Source organism: Suricata suricatta, chromosome 3 (assembly GCF_006229205.1).
Source record: "Suricata suricatta isolate VVHF042 chromosome 3, meerkat_22Aug2017_6uvM2_HiC, whole genome shotgun sequence".
Taxonomy (NCBI): domain Eukaryota; kingdom Metazoa; phylum Chordata; class Mammalia; order Carnivora; family Herpestidae; genus Suricata; species Suricata suricatta.
The window spans coordinates 63,793,300-63,806,173 of record NC_043702.1 but is presented as its reverse complement, the minus strand read 5'-3'; the positions used below and the strand labels follow the sequence as shown (position 1 = coordinate 63,806,173).

At 36.5% G+C, this 12,874-nt stretch overlaps 1 protein-coding gene across 2 annotated transcripts in view; it reads right to left on the bottom strand.

Moving 5' to 3' along the window:
- Positions 1 to 6,512: 6,512 nt before the first annotated feature.
- GALNT3 (polypeptide N-acetylgalactosaminyltransferase 3) overlaps positions 6,513 to 12,874 on the bottom strand; it is a 42,896-nt gene continuing 36,534 nt past the window's right edge. For both annotated transcript variants that reach the window (XM_029934460.1, XM_029934461.1), the window contains exons 10-11: positions 8,910 to 9,062; positions 6,513 to 8,048 (exon numbers count right to left, since the gene is read on the bottom strand). In XM_029934460.1, coding sequence (XP_029790320.1) covers positions 7,926 to 8,048; positions 8,910 to 9,062 — 276 coding nt within the window. In that variant the 3' untranslated portion in view covers positions 6,513 to 7,925. The remainder of the gene's footprint in view (positions 8,049 to 8,909; positions 9,063 to 12,874) is intronic.

Sequence of the window (12,874 nt, the reverse complement as noted above, 5' to 3'; positions counted from 1 at the left end):
GAAAGAACAAAGTAAACTTATGAGACGAATAGAAGAGATAACTGCTGTGTCTTGAGTGCAATGAGCCATAGAAAAAGCAGTTGTAGACGAGGCAGGAGGAATAGACAAGAACTGGATCACCTAGGGTCTTGCAGGCAGAAGCCAGGAGCACAATTTTTAGTCTAAGAACATCTGGAAGCCCTTGGAAGATTCTAACGGCAAGGGAGCAGTATGTTTTTTATTTAAAAAGCAAACTTTAGTTGCTGTGAAAAAAATCAGTTTCTGGAGTGAGAAAAAAGCAGGGAAATTAGTAAGGGATCATCTTGGTCCGTGTGAGAGACGATGGTTTAGAGAAGAGCAGGAGGGCTGGAGATAGAAGCTTCTGGGCCATAGAAGCCCACAGAGGAGAGAATTTCAAAAACTTCAAAACTGAGGTGGTAGTCAATCATTTCAAATGCTGCCGAGCTTAGATATTTGAACACAGAAAAAGAAATCTTGGATTTGGCAACTTGCAAGTTATTAGTGACAGAAGATAGATCGGAAGTCATTGAAGAATGAATGAAAAAAAAATTTTTTAATTCAGAATACTAGATTCAACCCTCTGGTCATTTTCAAACTTTCATGAACCTAACAATAAAGATACAACAAAAATTCATAAACCCTTAGGAGAAAGAGCAGGGGAGATTGAATGACAAAAGTTTAGAGTTTGAAAAACAAATTCATTGGTAGTAAGTGTCAACAGAATAGAGAATGGTTAGGCGGTTAGGCCAAAGCTAGTAGGGGAAGAAGTAGGGCAGTGACCAGTCCAGTCCACAGTGCAAGAATACTAGCAGGATCACCAACTGGTGGTACCAGATGCCTCTGGAAGTAAGGGGTGGCATGGCGTTGGGGGAGGAGGACTAGCTACTAGTATACCGATCCGATCCCTGGATGCTCTCTGATACCCAAGGGGAAGCCTAGAGAGTCAGTCACCGAAGAGTGTAAAACAAGACGGTCTTGGGGAGCCTGGGTGGCTCAGTTGCTTAAGTATCTGACTTCAGCTGAGGTCATGATCTCGCAGTTTGTGAGTTCGAGCCCTGTGTCAGACTCTGCTGACAGCTTGGAGCCTGGAGCCTGCTTCAGATTCTGTGTCTCCCTCTCTCTCTGTTCCTCCCCCGCTTGCACTGTGTCTGTCTCCCAATAATAAATAAAGATTAAAAAATTAAAAAAAAAGAGGGTTTCTAGAACAGGGAACATCAGGGGCAGTTGAGGACAAGAATCTTATACTGAAAGCCCTCTTTTCCCAGTGATGGTTAGGTTTACATCCTCCAGAAAAATCATTAGAAGATTCTTCTCTATGAGTCTAACTCGCCATTTTGTTTCTCAGTATAAAGACCCCATCAGGTCACCCTGCAAGAAAGACCACAGGCAACATGTCATCTCCACATACAGACCTTTCTAACAAGCATTCAGTACTCCTCTGTTAAACAGCCAAGAAACGCCAGACATTTGCGGGAAGTATCTATTATGAAATGCAGAGAGTAAAACAGGAAAAAAATTGCAGGTCAGAAGAAATGGTTATGTAAATTGATTAAAACTTTAAAATAAAATAAAAAATACCATTAATATCCTTATAAAGCAAAAATTACATCTATATATAACAAAATCTTATACAGAAAGCATTCAGATAACAAGAATGTGTTCATGGAAATTATAAGTGATATGAATTTAAAAATTCAATAGAAGGCTTAGAATAATATATCAAGAATACCCCCTAGGAAAAAGAACAGGCAAAAACATGGAATAGTGAGCAAAGCGCTCTTCCAAATATATTAGAAGATCAATGTATTAGAAGTCTGATGTAATAGGATTTCCAGAAGGGGAGAATTAAGATGGAGGAGCAGCATGGAGACCCTGACCTTGTCTCGTCCCTGAAGCACAGCTAGATCATCACCAAACCAATTTGAACACCAGGAAATTGATCTGAGAACTAACACAACAATCTGCATAACTTGAGCCACAGAACTTGGCAGGTGTGCAGTGCAGAGAGGTGACCTGGGAAAACTGGGGGAGAAAAAAAGACATTTGCCTCCCACAGAGGGAAAGGAGCTGCTTTCAGAGAGAGAGAGAACAGAGAGAGAAAGAGGGGGAGAGTGTAGCATATCAGGATTGTGCAAGAATCCCCCCCCCCGCCGGAAAGTAGCTGGGAAAGAGTGAAAATACTCAATGGGAACTGAACAAGAAATCTGTTACCCAAAACCACTGATGGGGAGAAAGGAGAGGGTTTCAATGCCACCAGGATTCTATAAATAGTGGAGTGCAGAGTCTGAAGTTTTGGAGCCCAGTGCCTGGTGGTGCTCTGGTGAGGACGTAGGGTGAATCCCCAGGAGCAGTGGGGTTTGAAGGGTCCTTGTGGCACATGGGGAGAAGCTGTTCCCCTGCTTGGACTGCATTTAGTAGAGGCCATACAGTCTCAAAAGACATAAGGTATCAGAATGGATAAGAAAACAAGACCCATCTATATGCTGCTTACAAGAGATTCATTTTAGACCTAAAGACACCTTCAGATTGAAAGTAAGGGGATGGAGAACCATCCATCAGGCCAACTATCATCAAAAGAAAGCTGGAGTAGCCATACTTATATCAGACAAACTAGATTTTAAAATAAAAACCGTTAATAAGAGATGAAGAAGGGCATCGTATCTTAATTAAGGGGTCTATCCACCAAGAAGTTCTAACAACTATAAATATTCTCCCAATGTGGGAGAATCCATATATATAAATCAATGATCACAAACACGAAGGAACTCATTGATAATAATACCCTAATAGTAGGGGACTTCAACACCCCACTTACAGCAATGGACAGCTCATGTAAGCAGAAAATCAACAAGGAAACAATGGGTTTTAATGATACACTGGACCGGATGGACTAACAGATTTTTCAGAACATTTCATCCTAAAAGCAGCAGAATACAAATTCTTCTTGACCACACATGGAACATGCGCCAGAACAGATCACATACTGGAACACAAATCAGCCCTCAAGAGCAAAAAGATCAAGACCATACCTTGCATATTTTCAGACCACAATGCTATGAAACTCAAAGTCGACCATAAGAAAAGATTTGGAAAGACTATGAATACTTACAGATTAAAGAACATTCTACTAAAGAATGAATGGGTTAACTGAGAAATTAAAGAGGAAATTGAAAAGTACATGGAAGCCAATGAAAATGAAAACACAACAGCCCCAAACCTCTGGGATGCAGCAAAGGTCATAACAGGGCAATACATAGCAATCCAGGCCTTTCTAAAAAAGGAAGAAAAGTCTCAAATATACATCCTAACTTTACACCTACAAGAGCTTGAAAAAGAACAGCAAATAAAGCCCCAAACCAGCAGAAGGAGGGAAATAGTAAAGACTAGAGCAGAAGTCAATGATATCGAAATCAAAAAAACAGTACAACAGATCGATGAAACCAGGAGCTGGTTCTTTGAAAGAATTAACAAAACTGTTAAACCCCTAGCCAGACTGATCAAAAAGAAAAAGGATCCAAATAAATAAAATCAAGAATGAGAGAGGAGCAACCACAATGAACACCATAGGAACACAATACTAAGAGAATATTATGAGCAATTATATGCCAACAAATTTGGTGACCCGGAAAAAATGGACAAATTCCTTTAAACACATAAACTACCCAAACTGAAACAGGAAGGAATAGAAAATTTGAAAAGACTGATAGCCAGTAAAGTAATTGAATCCGTAATCAAAAATCTCCCAACAAGAATCTAGGGCTGGATGGCTTTCCAGGGACATTCTATAAAACATTTAAAGAAGAGCTAACACCTATTCTTTTGAAGCTGTTCTAAAAAATAGGAATAGAAGGAAAACTTCCAAACTCATTCTATGAGGCCAGTATTACCTTGATTCCAAAACCAGACTTTGGAATGTAAAGACTAGTTTGGGTCTTTACCAAACTAAAAAGGAAAACTATGGACCAATTTCCCTGATGAACATGGATGAAAATTTTCAACAAAATACTAACAAATTGGATTCAACAATACATTAAAAGGATTATTCACCATGCTCAAGTGGGCTTTATTCCTGGGATGCAGGGCTGGTTCAATATCCGCAAATCAATGTGATACATTAATAAGATAAGAACCATATGATCCTCTCAATAGATGCAGAAAAAGCATTTGACAAAATACAGCATCTTTTCTTGATAAAAACCCTCAAGAAAGTAGGGAAAGAAGGAACATACCTCAATATCATAAAGGTCATATATGACAGACCCACAGCTAATATCATCCTCAATGGGGAAAAACTGAGGGCTTTCCCCCTAAGGTCAGAAACACAACAGGGATGCCCATTCTCACCACTGTTATTCAACATAATGTAGGAAGTCCTGGCCTAAGCAATCAGACAACAACAAAGAAATAAAAGGCATCCAAATCGGTAAGGAGGAAGTCAAACTTTCATTCTTCACAGATGACATGATACTCTACATGAAAAACCCAAAGACTTCACCAAAAAACTACTAGAACTGATACATGAATCCAGCAAAGTCACAGGATATAAAATCAATGTACAGAAATCCCTTGCATTTCTATACACCCCTAGTGAATAGCAGAAAGAGAAATCAAGGAAACGTTCCCATTTATAGTTGCAGCAAAAAACATAAAATACCTAGGAATAAAGCTAACCAAAGAGGTGGAAAATCTATACACTGAAAACTATAGAAATCTTATGAAAAAATTGAAGAAGACACACAAATGGAAAAACATCCCGTGCTCATGGATTGGAAGAACAAATATTGTTAAAATGTTGATACTACCAAAAGCAATCTATATATTCTATCAGAGTTTCTCTCTAAAATATCATTGGTACAATACCTCATTTCTAGCCTGTGAACTTCTTGAAGATAGGGACCATTTTGTGTATCATTAGTCCCTGGTGCCTACTACAATCACAAAAACACAAATAACATTTCCTGAATATTGTTGAATATTAGAGAGCAATAATGTCTATATTGTGTGTGCAGGAAAAAAACTCTTCTTCAGTGCAGTTGGACTGATAAGTGATGACTGGTAACTTGAAAAATGTAGTTAAAATAGAAGACCATAAAAAAAATGTATCAAATATTTTTAATTTAAAACACACATGTTCATTCCTACATTTGAGTGTATATTAGTTTCTTCACATCCTATTGTAAGGCCTTGTATGTATATTAGTTCCCTCACAAACATTCCACTGTAAGGCCAAGGCCTTTTATTTGAGTATGAACTGGTTTATGAGAATTCTGCACCATCTTTCCTGCACAAACCACACTAAAAATGCATAGTTTGAAGATACTTTGTTTTGTTTTTTTAAAAGTAAATTGGAAGCAATTTGAGTACAGATTCTTCTGAGATTTTTCTCTCTCATAGTTCTCATCCACACATAACATAGCAGCATTTTAAAAATAATTAGATTTTTTTTAGTTTTCCCAAAGCATTCAATTCTGTTTTCTTAGAAATAACAGTTCCCTATATTTTGCACTAATATTTTGATGGCATACATAGTATTTGTAATTAAACTCTCTATCAACAGTAAGGCCAATTCTCTGGCAATACAGGGTCTTAAAAATTCATCATTATTGATTGCAGTAATAGGCAATTTTAGTAAATTGCTTATTTTCTCTTGTGGCTAGTCACATCCAGTTGTAAGTCAGCCCACCTGCCAGGTTAACCCTGGCAGGTTTGGCAGTGTAGAGTTCTTGGGACTTGGTCCTCTGGAATGAAGGCAAAATGCTAGGTCCCGTAAAGCAACTACACCATTGGCCATGGGCACTTGAAACTGAGCAAGAGCTTCACAATTTCACACTTGAGTGTATTCAAATCTCTCAGGTAGATGGCAACCAGACTTAATAAATAAATGCCTGCTACAGCTATTTCAAAACTCAGACTTCTAAAAGCAACTACCTCTACCTTGAAGGGTAAATTCCGAATGAAATGAGTTATGTGACACTTGAACAGCAGTCTGATGCTCCCAAATTAGGTAAGAAGGACTCTCCCTTTGATGCATTTAACACAGCCATTAGTAAAATCAACCAAATAGATTTTGGGTGAGTCTTGACATGACAACACATGACTAATACACAGAGGGCAGATTTTTGGTTTTAATTTCAGATTTGTTTTGTGAGATATAACAAACTAAGAGCAGTATTTGCTCCTGGATTTTTAGTATAGAATAACAAATTGAGAAAGATAAATTGTGCATGTAAGTGGCCATCAGTGTATATTTCAGAACATATATTAGTATTTAGCTATAGTAATAAAAAATACCTTTACTTATTAAATAAATACCACATATGAATAGCAGGCTGTCACATCATGAAATATAAATCACATCACTCACTATGCTATTTCAAAATTATTTGTCTTTCTGCTCCATAAGATCAAAGCTCAATGGCAACATAAGACTCATTCTGCCTACCATAACTCTGGGCACAAAGTTAGACACATGATAAATGTAAGCTGAATTGAAATAAACATTGCCACTGTAATAAATTAAAGAATGTAGGTCTTTTAATGTAAGTTCAAAGTTACCAACAATGAGATGATGGGACCAGTAATTTTAAAAACATGTTCTTTTGTACAAATGAGGCTCATCAAGGTTTAAAATAGGAAGCCAATCATACTTTACTACTTAAATAAGAACATAGGAAAGCTCTATATAAAATGACCAAAAGGAAAAAAAGGTGCGAAACTTCCTAAGCAGGCATCACATTTAAAAAAAAAAAAATTACACTATCAGATCCTGTAAGTTATCAGAAATTAGTACAAAATGTTCAAAATATTTAACATAGAATCTTTTCCATTCCCCATTTTGTATGCCATCTGATGTCTCTACAATAAGTACTTAGAAATTAAATATACAAAGTTCATGCCCTCCCCCATCCACCATGAATTATGTATTTTACCCAAAAGAGGAAAGAAATTAAAATCAAATAATTATGACAGTGATAAGGATTCATTTTATTGTGTTTCCCATATAGACAGAAGGGGTATTTTTGATGAAGAAAAATCTTTACAATATGTAATTGAAACAGTGCCAAATAAAACTTAGCTTTTAAATGAGTCAGCTATTCTGCATTGGGAATTCAATTTCACAAACATTCAAGATTAGTGACTTTTGGTAAGAAAAAAAGACCAGCAGAAAGGAAAAAGACACCTTTTCAACAGATAGTAATTTATAGTTTTTAAAAATTGCTCTGGGAAAACACAGAGTATAGTTATTTAAGAAATGTCTTTTAAGCAAGATTTAAGTGCTTCAAGTCAAGTGGGCTTCAGACTAAAAAATATTTTAAAATTTGTCAAGATATTGCAGCATTAAAAATATTCTCCTTATTCATTTAATTTTATGTTGAAGAAAACATTTGATAAGTAAACAAAAGGCAAAAAAAAGTGTACCTGCATTTTTATATAATAAATTCTAGATCTATAAAAATTTCCTGGTTTGTACACAAAGGCCAAAGCTTGACCTTCATTGATCCATTTGTATGTAGTTAAAAAAATACAGTATCAAATCTTTCTCCTTCTCCCCAAAAAACTAGAAGAAATATTTTAAATTGTGAGTGTGTGAAATGTAGCTATGCATATCATTAAGTGCACAAAATACACAAATATCACTTTACTTGGAAAATTATTTTCATCATACTGTAAACATCTCTTCCCCTAAATCTGGACATTTCAAAATAGTCTTTGGTATTCTTAGTTATTGTGCTTTGAAACGGAAACTTAAAAGATTTCTGTAGCAGTGCTACATTGATATTTTAAGATATAAATAAGAAAAATGCACTTGGAATAAGTTATAATTAGCTGCTTTTGCATAATTTTCAACATCTACAGTGTATGCCTAGTCACAGTTTTATGAGAAAGAATATCTCCTTTTTCAACTCCTTAATTTTAAGGAACACTTAATCATTTTGGCTAAAAATCCATTTTTGAAGTGGATCTGACGGATTGCATGACACTAAACTCGGATGCTCTCCATTTGCTGAAAGGCACATTTTTAAGAATGGATTATATAGAAGTTGATCCTAGAATAAAAGGAAACACAACAGACATTAAGTTTCAAGACTCAGCTAAGTGATAAATCTGGAAACTACATTATGGTCTCATTAAAGCTAAAGGGAGACTCACGTACCAAATTACATTGTTCTTAACTTTTAATCTTCCTCAGACCAACTACATCTAATAAAATCTTGTTGGTTTTTAGTATTTTAGAACTTATGCCACTTACTGTTCAATTCGCAGAAGGTATTACATGAATAACGAGATATAAACAGACTGAGGGCTGAATTAAGTTTTCAAACAAGAAACACACCATTGGTATACCCATAAGTGACAAACTCTTAAAAATTATGCTATAAAAATCAATCTTATACTGTTCTGGTATGGCACAAAACACTTTTTAAGGTAAGAATTGCTATGTTTTAGCTAACCTGAAAAAAAAAACCAAAAAAGATCTTTTATGTATTCTTTCAATTCTAAATTCATAAAAATGTACTAAAACAGGAGAAAATAATCATTTTAGGTGAGAAAAAGATAATGATTTTTTTTTCTGTCAGGATAAAAAAATGTGGCTGTTGCCAGAAGCATTATAAGAAACTCTAGAAAAGACAGATATGGGCAACTATTATTAATAATTCACACAAGTGTTGATCTGTATAAATCATGCTTTCACTAAGCAACTTTACTATTATTTTGTTTCTGAGAGTATTTAATTCAGAGATATATTCTCTCATATCGCATTGGTAGATATACACAATAACAAAGTTAACAAAGAGAAATTCTGATGGATAACATTAATATGCTATGTTTCATGCATTTTCCCAGATAAGCAATTAGAGCTAATCAAAATAATTACATAAAGGGGTGAATTAATTGTACTCAGCTACCTTCTGGATCTCCCATATCTGTTCTCCACTGGCCACTGTCTTGTGACCTTTGTAGGCACATGCCTTCAGCTGAACAAGACCTTGAGCAGCATGAAGACATAATTCCTTCTGAATGTTATGGCGAATTTCATGTTGAGCCGAGTATTCAAAATACTGTGAAAAGAAGAATGCTATTACCTACTTATATCCTCACCCTGTACCCTCATTTGCCAAAAAATGGTCCAATAATAATTATTATCACTGAATAATGAAGTCATGTATACTCAACAAAATAATAATCATCACTGAATAATGAAATCATGTCTACTCAACAAAATAATACCATAAAAGTAGGCATTAGAAATATAAGCTGAGCTTTCATGACAAAAGATGCTACACCCTTTTCCAGCCCATCAGCAATAGGTAGCTATTTAAGAAGGTATTGTCTCCCTCTCACGTCAGAAATCGGAGGTTATCAGGTGGGATGGAGGCTAGCATGGACAGGTATGACACAGAAAAGGATCTGGAAACTTCTAGTAAGCATATTAACTTTACTTCTTCCTCTCTGTAAAGTGTTCCTTTTCTCTTATTCCTCTCAATAAAAGGCATTTTCATTTACACTAGGAACAATTCTCCATGTCTCAGTTTCCTTGCATGTAAAATGGGTAATTTATTTATTTTTATGTTTTTCTTTTTTCTTTTTGAGAGAGAGAGAGAGAGAGAGGAGTACGTGGGGGAAGGCCAGAGAGAGAGGGAGACACAGAGAGGGAGAGAGGGAGAGAGAGAGGGAGAGAGAAAGAATCCCAAGCAGGCTCCTGACACAGGGCTCAATCTCACACCTGAGCCCAAATCAAGAGTCAGACGCCTAGCTGACTGAGCCACCCCTAAAATGGGTAATTTAGCAGTTCCTACCGTCCAGTGTTACGGGATAAAAGTGACAATAAATGTAAAACACTCAGAACAATAACTCGAACATGGTAAGCTTTTAATTCATTTTATCCATTACTACTAGGGTTGATGTTTCTCTCTCCCCGTGTTCTACTGAATTTCCGTCTCAGACGTCACCATCTCACTTTCCTCAGCCCATCACTTCTCTTACTCAGGCACTCAGAATCTTTACTGTAGTACTTCCAGCTACCTGCAGTCTCTGCCCCTAGAATCCAGTTCACTCTTCTGCTGGTTAGTCCTTCATAACACTAACTCAGTCTTCTGCCTCCCTTGCTTGAGTGAGTCACTATTGTTGCTAAGAGAAGTCTACACTCCTTGACTGGTACATGAATTCTTCTGTTTTCAATCTTCTATCAACCACTGCCTGAACCATATGCTATTCTCTTTCCACACAATTCTACCAATGCATCCATACCTCTTAAGACTGTTCTACTGTGCTGTGCCTGAAATATCCTTCTGGATCCTTCTCTGCCTAGCCTTAAAAAGTCAACTCAAATGTTACTTTGCTTCTTTAGTTTCCCTGAACTTGTCCTACTCAACAAAATTACACCCTTTTCAGGGTTCCCATGGCATATCAGAAATAACTTTTATTGCACTCTATTGGAATTGTGTGTGTGGCTAGCTGGCTTCACCACAGACCAAAGCCAGGCAGTGTATCTAGTAATAACATCCATTACAAATCAAATATTTCACAATGTTGACATTCCAAAGATAAAATAAGTGAACATAATGAATTTTCCATAATGAAATGATTAGTCTTAGCACTAATATTTATTGAGCCTTTATTATGTGCTAAGCAGGGGCTGTTCTAAACCCTTTATGTATATTAGAGTAGGCACTTCACAAACATTAGCTGAATTAATCTTGAGTTCCCCTGGTCTTGGCCTCATGTTTAATTTAGCTCCTTCCACAAATACATCCATCATTTTAATAACTGATAGTTCTTCAGATGGAGACACTAAAAGAGGATGAGTATAGATCATGAAACTAGTACTCTGGCTATCCTCCTTCAAGAAAGATAAATCTTAGAATTTCAAAGATGGTATGAAAAGTCGGTCCAGAATGTTACTTTATGTAAACCATGTTATATATTTTTTAATCATTAAAAGGTAAGTTATAAGGAACAGGAAACAGTTGAAGATACTCAAACAATGAAAAGAATGTGTAATTAGCTAGCTGGGAATACTGGAGAGACATAACTTAGAACCATGACAAATGCCCTGGAGTAGAAAGTAGAAAGAGCAAAGCATCACGTGTTACACAGCCAATAATGACTTACACTGCGCCAGCATATGTGGCCAATACAGTCACATTATCAAACTACTTTTTTTTTTACTTGGCATATACAAATACTGTTACAATGGAGTTTTAATGTCATAAAATTGCCATTATCTGGTCAAAACAGTAGAAAGGAGCATGAAGAAATGATCAAATCGGATGACAGCTAAAAAACACTTAGCACTAAAGGAACTAAAATTTGCAAGGTAGTTTAAATGCAATGCTTGACTGAAAGTAAAATTTAAAGGAAATAAACCAAAATAAAATCAACTGCTGTGTTACAGTGCTAGGAAGCAGAGTCGCCTTCTTAAAATTTGAACCAGGAGCCACGCCTCGGTGGCTCAGTCAGTTAAGCATCCAACTTCAGCTCAGGTCATGATCTTACAGTCTGTGAGTTCGAACCCGGTGTGGGGCTCGCTGCTGTCAGCACAGAGCCAGGTTGGATCCTCTGTCCTCCTCTCTCTCTGCCCCTCCCCCACCTGTGTTTTCTTTCTCTCTCTTCCTCTCTGTCTCTCTCTCTCTCTCTCTCACACACACACACACATAAATAAACATTAAAAAAATTTAAACCAGGAAATATTATTTTCCTGCTCAGAACTCTGAGATGGCTTCTGTCATTTGCAGAACTAAATCCAAAGTCTTCAAGGACCAGGCCCCTTACCGATGTCTCTGACCTCATTTCTCACCCTGTCTTCCTGTCTTCCTGGACCACCCTGCTGCAGCCACACTGACTTTCCGGCTGCTCCATTTACCTGCCACTAGCTTCTAGCCTTGCACCCCTCCTGCCAGGATGCTCCCTTCCTGGAACATGGTTCCTCTCCAATTCCTTGAGGCCTCTGCTCCAAGTTCACCTTTTCAAAGAGGTCTTCCAGAACCTTGGAAAACAACCCCCTCCCCACCCCTGCTCCCCACATTAAAATCACTCATCACCTCACTTCATTTTTCTTTATGCCCAAAATTACATGTTTTTTTCTTTTCCTTCAAGAACACAAGCTCCACAAGGTAGGATTTTGCCTTTTTCAATACTACAACAGTGCAAGTTACATTATAGGCTCTAAAAACAAATATTCATTGAAAGAATATGTGAACTACTTCTCCATCTCCAATGTTTAATTTTTAAATTTTTTTTTTTTTTCTTTAGTTTATTTATTTTGAGAGACAGAGAGAGTGTGAGTAGGGGAAGGGCAGAGAGAAACCCAAGTAGGTTCTGTGCAGCCAGGACAGAGTTCAGTGCGAGGCTCAACTTGGGAAACTGCAAGATCATGGCCTGAGCCAAAACCAAGAGTCAGATGCTTAACCAACTGAGCCACTCAGGTACCCCTCCATCCCCAAATTTTTAAAAGATACCTATACTGTATTTATAATTTATAAGTACTTAAGAGAAAAAAACCATAAAACATCTTTATAGAAATGACAAGAGAAAAACAGATAAAACAATGCATAAGATATTTTCAATTTTTAGGATAAAACAAATGTAATGATAGAAAAGACTGAGGAAAATTTGTAAGTATTTACATTTAGTGATATGGTTTTTACAAATGACTAAATACTTTTCATTGTCCAAAAACGTAATTTAAACTAGCATGGTCCAATATTATTTCCAAAAGAATACAATTATTTATTTTTCTTCTAATACATAAAAGGCAATGTTATTTTAAGACTTGTGCATGTATATATATATATGTACATATACGCACATATGTAGATATATATGTATATATAGTTATATATCTGTGTGTGTGTGTGCGCGCGCGCACGTG